The following is a 19,475-nucleotide window of genomic DNA, read 5'->3' on the forward strand; positions in this document are numbered from 1 at the left end:
CTCCTTCCCAGCACAGCATCTCTCCAAGTCTCTGGGAGAGGACAGAAGAGTTTTACAGTCAGACCAGGATACTGTGCCCAGTCCATGCCTGGTTCCTCACCATCCCCTTGCTTCTGCATTGTGTGCTGTTGTTTTCAGTAATCCCACAGCTATGTCCGTAATTAGGAGAAACCAGAAAAATACAACCCAACCTGAAAATTGTTCACTCACAAGAATCCGAGGATGGTGTGGGAGTTCTTCATTTCCCACCCCCTCAAAGGCACCAGGCCCACCTTGGAAAGGCAGCCAAGGGTTCTTCTTCAGTGACTCAAGCCCATACCCACTGGGTATTTTTTCTCCTCTCTTCTCTCCCAGAATTCCAGATTCACAACCCAAGGAACCCTGGAGTATAATACCCTCCAGACACACAAACATTGGCTGCCTCTCATAACATCACTCCTCTGTGATTTTATGCCAACAGAATCCATACATCTTCTCCAAAGTATCAAGGACCCCTTCTCAGGTTATGCTAAAGGACATATTTTACTTTCTAGGGTTACTGTAGCAAAATACACGACTGGGCGGTTAAACAACAGAGCTTTAATTTCTCACAATTCTGGAGGCCAGAAATCCAAGATAAGGGTGTCAGAAGCTCTGTTTTCTCCTGAAGCCTCTGTCCTTGGCTCGCTAGGCCCATCCATGTTGCTGCCAGTAGCATCGTTTCATTCTTTTTATGGCTGAGTAATATTCCATTGTACATTTTTATAAGGTATAGGTTTTAGTACATGTGTGCATTGTGAACTGACAACCACAATCAAGCAGTTAACACATCCATCACCTCACATAGTTACCATGTGTGTGTGCGTGCATGGGCATGCACATTGAGAACACTTTAGATCTACTTTCTTAGGAAATTGCAAGTATTCGATACATGTTATTAGCTATGATCACCATGCTGTACGTGTGGTCTCCAGAACTTATCCATCTTATAAACAAACTCCCAGCCCCTGACCAGTCTACTTTCTGATTTTATGAGTACAACTTTTTTTTTCAGATGCTACATATAAGTGAGATCACACAGTGTTTGACTTCTGTGTCTGACTTTTTTCATTTAGCAAAGCATCGTCCAGTTTCATCCATGTTATCACAAATATCAGTATTTTCTCTTTAAATTTTTAAACTTATTTATATTATTTTTGTTCTCACTGGGTCTTTGATGCTGAACGCAGGCTTTCTCTAGTTGCAGTGCCCGGGCTTCTCTTGTTACAGAGCAAGGCTCCAAGTGAGCAGCCTCAGTAGTTTGCAGCACATATGCTCAGTTGCCCCAAGACATATGGAATCTTCCCGGACCCGGAATCAAACCTGGGTCCCCTGAATTGGCAGGTAGACTCCCAACCACTGAACCACCAGGGAGGTCCGGATTTTCTTCTTTTTTGATGTTGACTAGTATTCCACTGTATACATATATACCACATTTTCTTTGTCTGTTCATCTGTAGACAGACACTCAGGTGTTTCCATATCTTGACTACTGTGGATAATACTGCCATGAACAAGGGGTGTGGATAACCCTTCAAGATGGTGAGTTCTTCTTATTAGGGTATATACTCAGAAATGGGATTGCTGGATGACACGATTGTTCTATTTTTAATTTTCTGAAGACCCTCTGTACAGTGGCTGCACCAATTTACACTCCCACCAACAGTGCATAAGGGTTTTCTTTCTTCTAGATCTTCACCAGCAAGTCATCTTTTGACTTTTGGATAATATCCACCTAAACAGGTGTGAAGTAATATCTCTTTGTGGTTTTGATTTACACTGGTTAGTAATGTTAAACATCTTTTCATGTGTCTGTTGGCCATGTGGATATTGTCTTTGAAGAGTTGTCTGTTCAGGTCCTTTGCCCATTTTTAAATTGGGCTATTTGGGGATTTTGTTTGTTTTTTGCTGTTGAGTTCTTTGATGGAAGAACACAGATTTGAGCCATGGAGAATATAGCTGGAGGTCTACTATACAGAAATAGCTTACTAATTGATGAAACCAAACAGTGGGAAAGAGTCAAGAGATGGAGAGATGTAGGAATTAATTGCAGTTTTGTTTTGAGAACCTGGTTCTAGCAATACCTGAAGCTGATATCTTCCCTCAGATACTTGAGTTGTACAAGGCAATAAGTCGCCTTTTTGCTTAGACTGAATTGAGTTGGATTTTTGCCACTTGGCTTAAAGCTCAACATTCAGAAAATGAAGATCATGGCATCCGTTCCCACCACTTCATGGGAAATAGATGGAGAAACAGTGAAAACAGTGTCAGACTTTATTTTTCTGGGCTCCAAAATCACTGCAGATGGTGACTGCAGCCATGAAATTAAAAGACACTTACTCCTTGGAAGGAAAGTTATGACCAACCTAGACAGCATATTCAAAAGCAGAGACATTACTTTGCCAACAAAGGTTCGTCTAGTCAAGGCTATGGTTTTTCCAGTGGTCATGTATGGATGTGAGAGGTGGACTGTGAAGAAGGCTGAGCACCGAAGAATTGATGCTTTTGAACTGTGGTGTTGGAGAAGACTCTTGAGAGTCCCTTGGACTGCAAGGAGATGCAACCAGGCCATTCTGAAGGAGATCAGCCCTGGGATTTCTTTGGAAGGAATGATGCTAAAGCTGAAACTCCAGTACTTTGGCCACCTCATGCGAAGAGTTGACTCATTGGAAAAGACTCTGATGCTGGGAGGGATTGGGGGCAGGAGGAGAAGGGGACGACAGAGGATGAGATGGCTGGATGGCATCACTGACTCGATGGACGTGAGTCTGAGTGAACTCTGGGAGTTGGTGATGGACAGGGAGGCCTGGTGTGCTGCGATTCATGGGGTCGCAAAGAGTCAGACATGACTGAGCGACTGATCTGATCTGATCTGAATGAGAAAGTCCTGACAGACCCAATATTGTGGTTGCCTGCTTGCTTGTGCCTCCCACCCCCCACCATCCCATACATCTGTGTGGATGGGGGCTTATCACTCTGGTTCACTGTGTTATAACCCAGTGACAAGAGCATGCTGGGTGCACAGTAAGGGTTCATTAAATGGCTGGTGGATCTTCATGGTTATGTAGGATTTGACAGGTGGAAAGAGACGTGGATGATGTGGTCCAATCCCTTAATTTGTAAAATGAAGAAACCAAGATCCAAACAATAAGAGTATAATGAAGGCTCTATAGAAAATTAAAGCATAGTGTAGAATCTGGGATTCCAGACTCCCCATGCCCACCAAGTAACAAATACTCACCAAAGCGGTTGATCAGGAAAGGAGTCTTTTTCTTTATTTCTTTTACTTAAAAATTATTTTATAGTGAAGTATCTTTGATTTAGATTGTTGTGTTGGTTTAAGGTGTACAGCAAAGTGATTCAGTGTATCTATTCTTTTTTAAATTCTTTTCCATTTAGGTTATTATAGAGTATAGAGCAGAGTGCTCTACCATAGGTCTTTGTTGATTGTTTTAAATATAGCAGTGTGTACATGTCCAACCCAACCTCCCAGTCTATCTCTCCCCGCACCGTTTCCCTCTGATAACCATAAATTCATTCTCTAAGTCTGTGAGTCTATTTCTGTTTTGTAAATAAGCTCATTTTGTATCATTTTTTTAGATTAGAAAGGAATTTTTAAATACAAGGAACTTCATCCCTGTGGCTTAACCAGGTTATCCAAAGATCAATGCTTTCTTCACTCATTTGGCATTTTTGTTATTTTTAACTTTTCATTAAGTTTTGGAGTATAGCTTTGTGATAGTTTCAGGTGGACAAAGGGACTCAGCCGTACATACACATGTATCCATTCTGCCTCAAACTCCCCTCCCATCCCGGTTGCCACATAACACTGAGCAGAGTTCCCTGTGTTATACAGTAGGTCCTTGTTGGTTATCCATTTTAAATATTGGCATTTCTGTGACTGTTCATTTGTGCTCCTGAAGTTGATCTTGGTTCATGAAAAATATCTAGTGACCCACCAGTGTTAATCTTGGTGTAACTCAGTGTAGGGATAGGAAGTCTCAGGTGAAAGACCGTGTGTGCATGTGTGTGTGAGAGAGAGAGAGAGAAACTGCAGCGACCATTAGCAAGCTAATCACAATTAATCCATGAGGGAGTTTGCTGCTTTAATGAAGCCATTAGCCAAAGACCATTCTCAGAAAGAAAATGTTAAGACTGAACTCTGAGCACATTACCTGTAATGAACCTGAAAATGGACTTGGGGAATTTCTGCAGTATTCTTGGCACCAGTAATAGCCAATGTACAAGCTGCCCAAATGGCAGCTCCAGCGCCAGGAATTCCATGGACCCAAGCTTCCCAGATGGCAGCTCCAACTCCAGCTCCAGGAATCCCATGGACCCAAGAGAAGACATGGCAGAGGGTCAGTGGGCACCAGCGTCGAAGAGAGGCTGGCGCTCCCCTTTGTAACTGAGGGCTCTTTCTTTCAGCTGTGTGCTTAGTTAATGCAAAAGGTCACTTCTGTGTCAATTGCTTCCCTGGAGGAAGAACTGAGAAAATCTCTTTCCTTGCATCTCCTGCTTCAAAGTAGAGCAGCATTTCTGGAGAGGGATATGGGGAGAAATTGACTCAGAGGTAAAAGGTGCCAATAGCCATCCCAAAGCCACAGACCCCTTTTCATCTTCATTTGACCATAAGGAACAGGATGGAACAAGTGCCAGTAGGCAGCGCCTACAGATTTAAGAGAGAAGGCGTTTTCTTCATCACTTTGCAAATCATAAGACACACGAGAGGTGTGATGCTAATCATTTTGCATGAAGTCAGTATGAACAGGGTAAAGCAGAGCCCCCAGACCTCCAAGGGAATGGGCCACAGTGGGGCAACAGGAGAAGACTGGTGTGCTACACAAAGCAAGGAAGCCAGTTGCCAAGATGTAGCAGTGATGATGGGCATTTGGGGTAAAAATTACCCAACTCTTTGATTGCTCTTGTAGTGAGTATCTGGGGCTTCCCCGCTGGCTCAGGAGTAAAGAACCTGCCTGTCAATGCAGGAAATGCAAGAGATGAGGGTTCGATTCCCAGGTGGGAAAGATCCCCTGGAGGAGGGCATGGCAACCCACTCCAGTATTCTTGCCTGGAAACCCAGGGACAGAGGAGCCTGGAAGGCTCCTGCATTGGCAGGCAGGTTCTTTACTAGCTGAACCACCATGGAAGCCCAAGATCCTTCATCATAACTGCAAAGTCCCTTTTACCATATAAGGCAACAGACATACAGGTTCTGGAGACTGGAACATGGGCATCTTGGTGATTCCACCTTCCACAGAACTTTCCTGCACAAAGTAGCCAGGCAACTGCTGTTGCTTACAACTGAAACCTCACTGATGTGTGCCTTTTACTTGGTCTCTGCATCATATTTTTTTTATTGTCATGGTTGAAAACTAGGAAGACAATCACAAATAAACTAAAAGTAAATTGTGAAACACCTAGCACCAGGTTATCTTTCTAAAGTGAAAGTGAAGTCACTCAGTCGTGTCCGACTCTTAGCGACCCCATGGACTACAGCCCACCAGGCCCTCCATCCATGGGATTTTCCAGGCAAGAGTACTGGAGTGGGGTGCCATTGCCTTCTCCTTTAACAGCGGCTAGGCATATTATTTTTACTTGGAGCTGGTATACTTGGTGACAGCCTTAGTGCCCTCGGACATGGCGTGCTTGGCCAGCTCCCCAGGTAGCAGCAAGCGCACGGCGGTCTGGACCTCCCTGGATGTGATAGTCGAGCGCTTGTTGTAATGCGCCAGGTGCGATGCCTCGCCAGCGATGCACTCGAAAATGTCGTTGAGGAAGGAGTTCATGATTCCCATAGCCTTGGACGAGATGCCAGTGTCTGGATGGACTTGCTTCAGCACCTTGTACACGTACACGGAGTAGCTCTCCTTGTGGCTGCGCTTGCGCTTCTCGCCGTCCCAGATTTTTTTCTACAAATCTATCATGAGATTTTGCACCTGGATCTGATCAAACAAAAATTTAACTTATTTGTGAGAATAGGCTACAAAGAGGACAGGCTTTATTACAATGAGACAATTCACCCAGACGTAACAAGAAATGAGCAAGTATACTAAAAATCCCCATGCTGTGCCTTGCAGACTCTGTTTTGAACATTCATTTTTATTTTGTTTTTTAAATTTATTTTTAATTGGAGGATAATTGCTTTACACTGTTGTGTTGGTTTCTGCCGTACATCAACAGGAATCAGCCATGCATGCATGCTTCGTCACTTCAGTCATGTCCGACTCTTTGCGACCCTGTGGACTGTAGCCCACCAGGCTGCTCTGTCCACAGGGTTCTCCAAGCAAGAATATTGGAGTGGGTTGCCATGCCCTGCAACAGGGTATCTTTCTGATCCAGGGATTGAACCTGTGTCTCCTGCATTGCAGGTGGATTCTTTACCTACTGAGTCACCTGGGAAGAACCCCTCCATCCCACCCACCTCCCATCCCACTCCTCTAGGTTGTCACAGAGCACCGGGCTGAGCTCCCTGTGTTATACAGCAACTTTCCATTAACTATCTACTTTATATATGGTAATATATATGTTTCAATGATACTCTCTCAATTCGTACCCCACCTGCCGCCCCACTGTGTCCATAAGACTGTTGAATATTCATTTTTAAATCAAGTTTTTAAACCGCAAATTTGACTCCCCTAAAAAACTCCAAAATACACAATTTGAACTTGCCACTCAGGTCAGCACATAGAGTCCTTGACTTTAAGATGATCTTCTGTCTAGCAAGCAGGACACCTATAACCCTTTTGCCCGGGTTCCTAAGGTAACTGTGGCCATGTCTTGTCTAAACGAGGAGAGGCACACACCGTGGAAGGCTTCCCCTAGTCTCCGAGAGAACTAAATAGCTCCCTTGACCCAGGTATGTCTCGTTCTTCCCGCAGGACACTGAGATCCTGAACACCGCCATCCTCACGGGAAAGACAGTTGCCATGCCCATCAAGGTGGTCACCGTGGAGGAGAACAGTATCGTGACAGATATCTCAGAGTCCGTGGAATGCAAGTCCACAGATGAGGAGGTCATCAAAGTAAGTGATTCCAGGGAGTTTCCTGGCAGTCAAGGGGTTAGGACTCAGCACTTTCATTGCCAGGGCTGGGGTTCAATCCCTGGTTGGGGAACTAAGATCCTGCAAGCCAGGTGGCACAGCCAGAAAAAAAAAATGTGTAAAGTAAGTGATTCCATTAGTCATCTGGATTGAGCTGGTGGAAACTTCGTGGGGGCGTCTTGTTCACCAAGAGAAGTTAGCCTGGTGAAATAAGAGGTCTGGTGGGTTGGTTTGTGTTCACAACCTTTCTGGCTTCACTAAACTTTCCCATTTCCATCTCTTAATTTGATATCATGCCAGCCTTGTTGTCATCAAGTGTGCTGTGGACTGTAAGTCAGACCCAAGTACCTACAGTAACCAAGCGGGTGATTTAAGTGAGCAAAGTGGTAAATCAGACAAGCCCATTTCTGGAAGGGCAGCCATGGTCAACTCCTGCCAATTATAGGGGCTTCCCTGGTGGCTCAGATCTGGGTTCAGTTCCTGGGTTGGGAAGACCCCCTGGAGAAGGAAATGACAACCCACTCCAGTACTCTTGCCTGGAAAATCCCATGGATGGAGGAGCCTGGCAGGCTATAGTCCATGGGATCGCAAAGAATTATGGCCGTGTATAAATGTGAGTTCAGGATTGGTACACCTTCAAGAGATGCCTCAAATTTCGTAAAAGTCATCGGTTTTTCAATGTTGGCAACAAATGTAATAAAAAAGAAAACTACAATGGGCAAAAAATAAAATATAAAACACACCGGCCGCGTGCATCTGAACCATGGGGCAGCTGTTGAAACCACTGTTTCATGAGGCAAATTAGAAACACTGGGTCAAATTCAGCCTACCACCTGCTTTGTAAGTAAGTTTCATTGAAACATGACCACTCAAATCTATTTCTTTTTTTAAAAAATTTTTTTGAAGAAAATATTCTTTAAATTCTATAATATTTTGCAGTTTTCAAAAGTTTCACATGCATGATTTCATATAATCCCATAATAATCCTTTTGTCCTGCTATCCCTGTTACCCCTGCCCCCACTGGTAACCACTGGCTTGTTCTCTGCCTGCAAGTCTGCATATTTTTTGTTTTATTTACTAATTTGTTGTATTTTTCAGATTTCACATATAAGTGATATCATACAGAATTTGTCTTTCTCTGTCTGCTGTATTGCACTTAGCATAAGGTCCTCCAAGTCCATCCACGTTGATGCAAATGGCAAAATTTCATTCTTTCAAATCTGTCTCTATATTGTCTGTGGCTGCTTTTGAGTAAGTTTCCATGGAGACTATGTCATCTGCTGGTCTAAGATAGTTACCATTAAAAAAAATCTTTTTTGATTTTTTAAATAAATATAAAAGGAAAGTTACCATTTTGTCCTGCCAAAAGAAAGTTTTCCTGGAGAATCCCTGCCTTAGACACTACCTTTTTTAAAATTTTATTGGAGTACAGTTGATTTACAATGTTGTGTTAGTTTCAGGTGTACAACAAAGTGATGTGGTTATACCTATGCTTCCCTGGTAACTCAGACGGTAAAGCGTCTGCCTACAATGCGGGAGACCCGGGTTCGATCCCTGGGTCGGGAAGATCTCCTGGAGAAGGCAATGGCAACCCACTCCAGTACTCTTTCGTGGAAAATCCCATGGACCGAGGAGCCTGGTAGGCTACAGTCCGTGGGGTCGCAAAGAGTCGGACACGACTGAGTGATTTCACTTCACTTCATACATATATCTCAGAGAAGGCAATGGCAACCCACTCCAGTACTCTTGCCTGGAAAATCCCATGGACGGAGGAGCCTGGTAAGCTGCAGTCCATGGGGTCGCTAAGAGTCAGACACGACTGAGCGACTGCACTATCACTTTTCACTTTCATGCATTGGAGGAGGAAATGGCAACCCACTCCAGTGTTCTTGCCTGGAGAATCCCAGGGACAGCAGGGCCTGGTGGGCTGCCGTCTATGGGGTCGCACAGAGTCGGATACGACTGAAGCGACTTAGCAGCAGCAGCAGCATACATATATCTATTTTTTTTCATATTCTTTCCCCATATAGGTCATTATACAGTGTTGAGTCGAGTTCCCTGTGCTAGACAGACAGCAGGTCTTTGTTAGTTATCTGTTGTATATATAGTACCCCAGTGTTCATTGCAGCACTATTTACAATAGCCAGGACATGGAAGCCGGTCCTAAAAGTCCATCAACCAATGAATGGACAAAGAAGATGTGGTACGTATAGAATAGGATATTACTCAGCCGTATGAAAAGAATGAAATAACGGCATTTGCAGCAACATGGATGGACCCAGAGATAGTCATACCAAGTGAAGTAAGTCAGAAAAAGACAAGTATCACATGACATCACGTATATGTGGAATCTAAAGAAAGATACAAATAAACTTATCTACAAAACATAAATAGAGTCACAGATGTAGAAATCAAGCTTATGGTTACTAGGAGGTAACGGGGGGGGGGGGGGGGGGGAGGTATAAATTGAGACTGTCTTGAAGCAAGGACCCTACTTTTTGATCTTTCCTACCAACATTTACCATGATCATGCGCCCACAACGCTTGCTCAAAGAATAAGACAGTGAGGGTTTTTCGAAGCCAGAAATTAAGCATTTGGTCTTTCTGTGTATTTTTTGAAATCAATAGAAACATATCCAGAAAATATATATATACACATATCCAAGAGAAAGCATCCAGATGTTTCCCGCCTCACCTGCCCCTCCCCGCCAAATCGAGTCTGACAAGTAGCAATCAGTCTTCTCTCTGGAGTTAAAAACAACGTGTTTGCATGGAAGAGAACCTTACAGACCATGGAAGGGGAGGATTGGAGTGGGAAAGGCCTTCGCTGCAAGCCCCACCCCGAGAACGGACACGTGCAGCCCAGCTTTGTTGAGATTGTTCATTGCGGTGGATGCCACGTTCACGGATGTCTAAATTGTTACACAAACCTTCCAGTAGGTGGCAGTAAAGCATCCCGGCAATATGCTATGACCATTTTTTGACTGTGGGAGGTACTGTCTCAAAGAAGAGATGCTTTTTTTTAATTCACCCAACAGTGGTTTATGACTTGATGGTAACCCTGATCCCAAAGTGCTTTACAGAAGACCCCGAAAGCCTGTGGGAGGAGAAGAGGAAATGGTCGAAGTTCTAAACAACACTGACCAATAAAATATAGCATGAGCCACATAAGTAATTTAGATTCGCTAGTTGTCACATTCAAAAAAAGTAAAAAGAAACAGGTGAATTTGATTTTTAATGCATGTGTCTAACTCATTATATTTAAAATATTGTCATTTCAACAGGTAGTCCATGTGAAAATTATTAATATGACAGTTCACATTTTTGGGCACTAAATCTGATCACCGACTCAATGGACCTGTGAAAAGTGAAAGTGCAAGTCGCTCAGTCCATGGAATTCTCCAGGCCAGAATATTAGAAAGTGTAGCCTTTCCCTTCTCCAGGGGATTTTCCCAACCCAGCAATCAAACCCAGGTCTCCTGCATTGCACGAAGAGTCTTTACCAGCTGAGCCACAAGGGAAGCCGAACAGTCCTGGAGTAGGTAGCCTATCCCTTCTCCAGTGGATCTTCCTGACCCAGCAATTGAACCAGGGTCTACTGCATTGCAGGTGGATTCTTTACCAACTGAGCTATTAGGGAATCCCCAATGGACATGAGTTCGAGCAAACTTCGGGACATAGTGAAGCACAGGGGTGCCTGGCATGCTGTAGTTCACAGGGTCACAAAGAGTCGGACACAATTTAGCAACTGAACAGCAACAACTTTCAAATCCAGTATATGTTTAACACAGAGCACACCTCCACCTGAGCCCCATTTCAAGTGGCCCAGAGCCACATGTGGCTTGTGGCTGCAGTGTTGAACAGCAAAGTCCTGAGTTCAGAGACAGGATTTGCAACCCTACCACTCTTAATATTTTGTGCCGACTAATTCTTTGTTATGGGGACTGTCCCGTGCATTGCAGGATGTGTAGAAGCCTCTTTGACTTCTTCTCCTTAGCACTCCGAGTTGTGACAAACAAACACGTCTCCAGACATTATTAAATGTCCCCTAGCAGGCAAAATCACCCCCGCTGAGAACCACTGCCCTGAGGGATACCTCCTCTGCTTGCGGCTGGACAAGCAATGCTCTTTCCAGTGGCTGAAAAGTAACTTTGGGAGGAGGGGCAGGGGAGAGGTACTTGGTTTTTGGATCTAGAGGTCCCCCTCCCCCCAGTCATGGTCACATATTAGGTCCTTGCTGATCATTGGTCTTTATTACTGATTTGCAGCTTCCCTGGTGGCTTAGCAGTGAAGAATCCGCGTGCAGTGCAGGAGATGCGGGTTTGATCCCTGGGTAGGGAAGATCCCCTGGAGAAGGGAACGGCAATCCTCTCCAGTATTCTTGCCCAGGAAATCCCATGGACAGAGAACCCTGGTGGGCTACAGTCCATGGGCTCACAAGAATGGGACATGACTTGGTCTAAACCTCTACCATCACTGATTTGCAATCTCCCTGAGAGACAATCTGGTATCTAATTCAAAGGTTATTGTGAGGATTCAGGAGTTTCATTTTTCAAGTAAAGGGCTTAACTCTGAGTTGGGTAATCCCCTTGATGACCCTATTAGGTAGGCCAAGGGTTACAGACTGGCTGCCTACAGATGTATTTTTGTGGCAGGCACAGTGTTATTAAAAAATTAGCATGGGTTGCAGCTTACTCCCAGTGTATGATTCAGTGACATTTTAGGAGATTGACTGAGTTGGGTAACCATTGCCATCACCCAGTTTTGGAATATTTTTGTCACCCCATTTGCTGTTAATCCCCATTCCCACCCCTAGCCCTTGGCAACCACTAATCTACTTTCTGTCTCTGTAGATTTGCCCTTTGGGGGGCATTTCATGTAAATGGAATCATACAGTATGTGGTCTCTTGCTGAAAGTTTGGCGATCATTTTGTACGTAATCTCTTTTGACACTTTATGGATAACCATCTAGAGAGAGATCTTATTTTCCAAGAACGGGATCATATCATACAAACTATTTTTTACCATGGACTTTTTAATTAGGCAAATCAAATGAACTTATTTACAAAACAGAAATAGACTCACAGACATAGAAGACAAACTTATGGTTACCAAAGGGGAAAGAAGGGAGGGATAAATGAGAAGTTCAGGATTAACAGAGACACACTACTATATATAAAATAGATAAATAAGGACCTGCTGTATAGCACAGAGAGCTATATTCAATATCTTGTAGTAACCTATAATGGAAAAGAATCTGATAAAGAAAAGATTTCATATACATATATATATAAATGTATAACAATCACTTTGCTATACACCTGAAACTCACAGAATATTGTAAACCAAAAAGGAAAAAAATTTTAATTAAATTGGGAGATCTACAGATACACACACAGACACAGACACACACATGCTATAGCGTACATTTCCAACCCTCAGTAATCCATGTTAATTACCTACCTGATCTCGTTCTATACCTTTCTTTATGCTCATACAATCATAAACACATACATGTCAAGGTGTGTGTGTGTGTGTAAATGCACATGTATAAGGGCTTTTTCTGTCTTGGCTTGTTTGCTGCATTTGTGTATGTTTGCTCAGTCATGTCCAATTCTTTCTGACCCTATGGACTGTAGCCCACCAGGCTCCTCTCTCCATGGGATTTCCAGGCAAGAATACTGGAGTGAGTTGCCATTTCTTCCTCCAGGGTATCTTTCTGACCCAGGGATCAAACCCACGTCTCCTGAGTCTCCTACATTGGCAGGCAGATTCTTTACCAACTGTGTCACCTGTTTTGCAGAGGTGGGGTCATATCACGTGCACATTTCTGCTTCTTCCTCTCTCTCACCTTACAGTGCTTCTTGAATATCCCTGTCTGGTGGGCATTTGGGAAATGAAGCTTCACCAGTGAGGGACATAAAGGAGCAGCGAGTGACAAGGGGTCTGGTCTGCAGTGTGTTTGAGGTTTAGGTCAATAGGAGTAATAACGTGTGAGTGGAAAGACCTGCAAACAACAGCATCTGTGTTGATTTATGTGCAAGAAATGAAAAAGCAACAGCCCAGAGAAGGGCAACCACGTGCCCAACGGAAGCCCAGGAACAGCACAAGGAGAGAAAACACATAAGAGGGACAAGCACTTCCAACACCTATGTAATCATCATCATAGAGTCCTTGCTATAAACAGCGGCCCCCAAACTTTCTGGCCCTAGGGACTGGTTTCCTGAAAGACAATTTTCCCACGGACCAGGGAGGTGGGAGAAATGGTTTCAGGGTGATTCATGCACACTACGCTTATTGTGCACTTTATTTATAATATTATTACATCAGCTCCAGGAGACCCAGGTTCGATCCCTGGGTCAGGAAGATCCCCTGGAGAAGGAAATGGCAAGCCACTCCAGTATTCTTGCCTGGAAAATCACATGGACCAAGGAGCCTGGTGGGCAGCACCCCATGGGGTCACAGAGAGTCGAACATGACTGACCGACTAACACACACACACACACACACACACACACACCCCTCAGATCTTTAGGCATTAGATCCCAGAGGTTTGGGACTCCTGCTATAAATATTTGTCCACACTTGAACATCCTTGGAATAAAGATGAGCCTTGCATGGATGGCACTGCACAGGTTAATTTGCACAGGTTTTCTTACTCGTGGTCCATGAAGTAATGGTATCTCAGATTCAATGACATACAGTATTTTCTACAACCACCTAATGATTCCTTCAACAAAGATGCGTTGGCCTTTTACTAAGGACTGTTCTGGTACTGGGTACTCAGCAAGAAATAGAACATGCCCTCCCCACCCGCTTCTCATGGAGCCTGGCATTCTAGTGATGAAGGGAGTGGACAGTAGCAGATAAGTGTATATTTCATGTGGAGATGAGGACCAAAAAGGAAATGGGATGCGTGTTGTGCCAGGGTGTGGCCTCAGGGTAAAGGATGACTCTAGATAGGGTGGCCTCCAAGGAGGAGACATTCAGGCCAGTTAGCAGAGAAAATAATGACTGTCATGCCTGCTTGGTTTCTCTTAAATAAATTTTTTTTTAATATTTAATTATTCATTTTTGGCTTCACTTCGTTGCTGCATGAGGACTCTCTCAAGTTGCGGTGAGTGGGGGTGGCTCTCTAGTTGTGGTGTTCAGGCTTCTCATCGTGGTGGCTTCTCTTGTTGCAGCTCATGGGCTCTAGGGCCCGTGGGCTCAGTGATTGCGGCACGTGGGCTCTAGAGCACAGGCTCAGTAGTTGGGAGACATGACTTGTGGGGTCTTCCCAGACCAGGGATCAAACGCGTGTCCCCTGCATTGGCAGGCAGATTCTTAACCATTGGACCATCAGGGAAGTCCCATTGGTGCCTGCTATTGACGCTGTGTCCCTGGTTTTCACAGTGCTCTACGAACCCACTCATCTTAACCAGGCTGACTCTAGGAAACACCACCTTCTGCTTCCTGGGTGACCTCTATACTGGTGTGCAGCCCCGTATGTCTTTTCTCTGAAGCTCCTGAGGCCACAGGGGGTAGGCACCCCCCGCCCCCATGACAGGATAGGAATGCTGAGTTTAAAGCATCCTTTTAAAAGCACATTTAATGAATTTTCAGTGCAGCCTGTTTAACCTCTAGGGCATGGTTCCAGCTAACGGATCCCATATGTGTGTGCTAAGTTGCTTCAGTCATGTCTAACTCTCTCAGACCCCATGGACTGTAACCCGCCAGGCCCCTCTGTCCATGAGATTCTCCAGACAAGAATGCTGGAGTGAGTTGCCATGCCCTCCTCCAGGGGATCTTCCAGACCCAGGGGTCGAACCCACATCTCTTGCGTCCCCTGCATTGGCAGGCAGGTTCTTTACCACTAGCACCACTTGGAACTCCCTAATGGATCCCAGTGCAGAACTAAAAATAATGGACATGGGCAACCAGCAGCACCGTCTTTCCCCTGCTGACCAAAGGAGTCCACCTTAGTTCCAATACTTGGAAAGCAATCGCGCATAAGCAATAGTCTTACTTTTCCTGGTACACTGGCTCCCTTCAGCACAAAGCTTTATCCCTGCTGAATTTACTATTGATCCCATGAGTTCTGAGTCCTCAAGAGAGCTAAGTTCCTTAATAACAGCCTGAAGTTTTTAAAGAGTCGAGATTGATAACCACTGTGAGTGGCAACCCCTTGCCCAGAAGGAAAATGGGCATGCCTTTTCCAAAGAAGGGAAGAGAGTTCCTTATTCATGCATTTTGTATCGTACAGGCTCCAGAAGAAATATGGAAAGGTCTTCATCCTGAAGAGCCAGTTGGTTCTAAGAATGAAAGAAAATCAAGAAAAACAAAGGAGTCCCGGGTGTCAGGCTAGGCTGAGTGACATTGCCCAGCCATGCCTCCTTCTGGGCCAGGGGTCTCCAGTGTAAAGCAAGGAAGCTCCTTTCATGAAAGTTTCTTCTAGCATCAGAATTCCCTCCAGCTGGGGCTTCCCTGGTGGTCCAGTGGTTAAGAATCCACCTGCCAATGCAGGGGACACAGGTTTGATCCCTGATCCGGGAAAGATCCTACATGCCCCAGAGCAATTAGCCCAAGTGCCACAACTACTCTAGAGCCTGTGCTCTGCAAGAAGAGAAGCCACCACAATGAGAAGCCTGACCACCACAACCAGAAAGTCGCCCCCACTCAGTGCAACTCGAGAAAGCCCTCGCACAGCAATGAAGACACAGCGAAACCAAAAGTAAATAAATTAAAAAAAATTTTTTAAGAACTCCCTCCAGCTGGGATGCAAAGTACGGTTGAAATAGCATATCTGAGAGCTAGCATTCTGCAAGTTCTTCAAGCCTTAGTTTATTCATTTGTAAAATGGGTACATACTTATAGCAACCTCCTAAGATTGCTGCAAGTTTTAATATGTGTGCTAAGTCACTCAGTGGTGTCCGACTCCTTGAAACCCCATGGACTGTAACCCACCTCTGTCTATGGGATTCTCCAGTCAAGAATACTGGAGTGGCTTGCCATTTCCTTCTCCAGGGGATCTTCCTGGCCCACGGATAGAACTTGTGTCTCTTACGTCTACCTCCATTGGCATACCACTAGCACCACCTGGGAATCCTGAGTTTTAACATAGGGTCACAAAAAGTCGGACACAACTGAAGTTACTGAACACATGCAGAGAACACATAGAGATAAAGCATGTAGGGCAATACATTCAGTTAGCTCTTCTTACTATCCAGATAGAGCAGGAGTTCTCTCCCTAGGAGGATCGCATCCTTTGCCAGGGAACATTTGGCAATGTTTGGAGACATTTGTGGTTGTCACACTCAGAGAGGGTGTGACTGGCCACACAGGTGACTCATGGTTACCATTTTGGATGGCACATAGGTAGGGGCATTGGACGGCCCAAGTGTTGGACATTTCTATCAACCCAGATGTTATTCAACAAGCACAGACCCAGAGCCTCCAGCCGGTAGGAGCTAAGCCAAATGTTCGTCTCTAGGAGAGGTGGCTAGGCAGAAGTGGATGACTGGGCTGGCCAAGAAAGAACAGGTTGGTCTAATACTCTGTCTTAAGCTCCCAAGAATACTGTGTTCTAATAAAAGACTTTTGCAAAAGATAAGACCATTTATTCATGAGTCAGACTTCACTTGAGCCAAGGGAGGCTCCATCTAGATTTACTTAATTGGGAAGAGAGGTTGTCAAGCCCCAGAAATCCTGCATCTGGGCATGTACAGCCCTTGCCTTGAAGAAAAGTTTCTGGCCAGCTCCAGGAAGCACAGGGTAGAGAATTCGTTTGCTTTGGCGGAGATTTAGATCTGGAAAACACTTCTCCCCTGTGTCTGCTTTTGCTCCTGCCAGATACTAAAATTTTTACCCCTCATTGACCTCTCTATTGAAATCCATCTAATTACAAAGATTCTGTCTCAGACAGCATCGTATGTCAACTTCCCAATGGCCCATCATATCTTTGTCAAGGATGATGTGCTTGTTGAATGGTGAAAACTCTCCAGTTGACTTAATAAGTAAAGGGAGAAATTGTCTTATAATGGGAAGTCTGGGGCACTGCAGGCTTCAGACACAGATGGATTCAGAAATCAATTCCTCTGCACCTCTGAGCTCTGCATTTGACTCTGTTTCTTTCACTATCAAGCCAAGCACTCCTTTCTCTCTCTCTTTTCTTTTTTTTTTCTTTGGCTGTGTCAGGTGTTAGTTGCGGCACGCAGGATCTCTGTTATGTCACACGGGATCTTTCTCGTGCCACGCACGTACAGTCTAGTTGTAGTTCAGGCTTAGTTGGCATGTGGCATGTGGGATCTTAATTCCCCAATCAGGGACCAAACCCATGTCCCCTGCATTGCAAGGCAGATTCTTAACCACTGGACCTCCAAGGAAGTCCTAGCCTTGGACTCTCTAGAAGTGGTTTCAGAGGCTATACATCCACCTCTTCTCAGATCCAAGTCCAGCAGAAATGAGATGCTACTTTCCTTCGATCAAAAATCCTGGGACTTCCTGTTATTGGGCTCAACAAGAATCACATGACCATCCCTGGACCAACCCCTGTGGCCAGGGCAGTGTGATGTGTTAGGGGTATGGCCCACTGTATAGCTGGTGTCAAGACCCTTGAAGTACATGAACTGAGCATGAAGACCTAGGGAGATTCCCCTGAAAAATACCTGAAAAACTGATACAGAAAATAAGATGATTGTGTTTTGGGCAGTAAAAATAACTGTCCACTGAATCTGATCTAGAATTCTATTAAATTACTTCTGATTTACTCTCATTTTTCTTTCCCTGTCAGTTTCTGAGCTCTCAGAGGATTAATAGTCACCATGCAGTGTCAGCTTAATGACAACTGTGCCTTTTTACCTGTTTATCTTGTCATTCTTGCTGAGATGCTTAAGGACAGAGATCCACACAGATGGGTCTGGGCTGGTCCAGCAGATCTTGCCTCTTTTATCTGAGAATATGTTATTGGTTAACAGATAAAGTGACCCAAACTGAATTAAACCCCAAAAAAGGAAGTTTAAGGGCTTCTATATTTGTACAGTAAGCAATCTGGCTTCAGGAATGGCTGAATCCAGGAGCTCAAATGAGGTCATCAATCAGTATTTCACTTCTGCCTGTCTTTTGGTTCAGTATTCTGTACCTGTACTGACTGAAATCTTGGATGAGCTGTACTGTCCAAATGTGGCTGCAAACCATCTCTTTACATGTAGCAGTCTGGCATGTAATATTTTACGTGTTTCAGCCTTGCCTGAAAAATTCCTGAGATTCCCTGTGACAGTACCAGCTTAAGTCATGCATTCACCCCTGAACCAATCGTTTGTGGCCAGAGAAATGTGAAGCTCTGATTGGCTTAGGTCGTGGTCACATGACCTTAATTTGGAGGCTGGAGGTGGAACTTCACCCAAACCTCTGGACTGATGTTGGGGAGAGGAGGGTTCCCAAACGCAACTAGGGCAGGGGCCACAGGGAAGAGACCTGGGTGCCCGGAGTAGAGGCTCCTCCCCTCCCACCTCTTGTTCTTAGCTACCCACCCTTTCCCTGTCCTCCTGTCCCAAGGCCTTTCTCAACTTGGCCTGGGTTAGGAAAAGGCCTAATGTCAACCAAGCCATGAACAGATTGACATTAGCTAAAGCAGTGATCAGCTCTGATGGAGGCAAAGGACATGAAGTGGAAGAGTCTAAACTCTCCCAGTAAGACTCTGCCCTGAGCTCTCCCAGGAGGACAGGGGTCCCATGATTGGTTATTGAAGGCATGAGGATAATTGACAAGGAAATTGACACCATAGCATGTAGAAGGCTGTCATGGAATGATTCCAGATCCGAAAAAGAAAATGAAAAGGAGGAGAAAATACGTGACTTGTAACAATGTAAGGGACTTGCTGGAAACTCAGACTCATCTTTCCAGCTTCACCAGATCCCCTGAGCTCTTGAGGGAAGACAGGTATGGTCACAACCAGCAGACATGGTCCTGGGGCTTTAGCAACATCCCTCCCCAAAGTCCCGTTTCAACCTGCATGGCTGGATCACTCCCATCCTTGCTGCCTGGTTTCCTCTATAATTAAGCCCTTTCTTCCTCACTCTGCTCCAGTGTTCAGGTGGCAGCTGCAGCTTTTGAAATAAGCCTTCTCTAGTGGGGAAGCTCTTCTGAGTCTAGAAGTTCAAAGAGAAGCCATGAGGCACTCAGTCCCCTCAGCAGGACAGCCCTGGACCTTGCATCTTGGGTACCAGGACTTTAGGATCTCAAGTGACATCGTTAGGCAAAGAGCCGGGTTGATGGCACAACAGGTGGCCCAGGGCACAAGGTACTAGAGAGAGATGCGCACACACAGGAAAGACAGTGCTATATAAGTTCGGCATTCTGGAAGCTTCTCCCCATGCTTCAAAGCATGAAAAAAATGAAAGCCCCTTATCTACAGACTTCCAGGGCTAGTACAAT

At 44.9% G+C, this 19,475-nt stretch overlaps 1 protein-coding gene across 1 annotated transcript in view; it reads left to right on the forward strand.

The window, feature by feature from the left end:
• Positions 1-19,475, forward strand: part of TMEM132C (transmembrane protein 132C) — a 449,453-nt gene that overhangs the window by 406,953 nt on the left and 23,025 nt on the right. The window contains exon 5 of the mRNA XM_027567043.1: positions 6,899-7,042. Within this exon, the coding sequence (XP_027422844.1) occupies positions 6,899-7,042 (144 nt within the window). The remainder of the gene's footprint in view (positions 1-6,898; positions 7,043-19,475) is intronic.

The sequence above is a fragment of the Bos indicus x Bos taurus genome, chromosome 17 (genome assembly GCF_003369695.1).
Source record: "Bos indicus x Bos taurus breed Angus x Brahman F1 hybrid chromosome 17, Bos_hybrid_MaternalHap_v2.0, whole genome shotgun sequence".
Classification (NCBI taxonomy): Eukaryota; Metazoa; Chordata; class Mammalia; order Artiodactyla; family Bovidae; genus Bos; species Bos indicus x Bos taurus.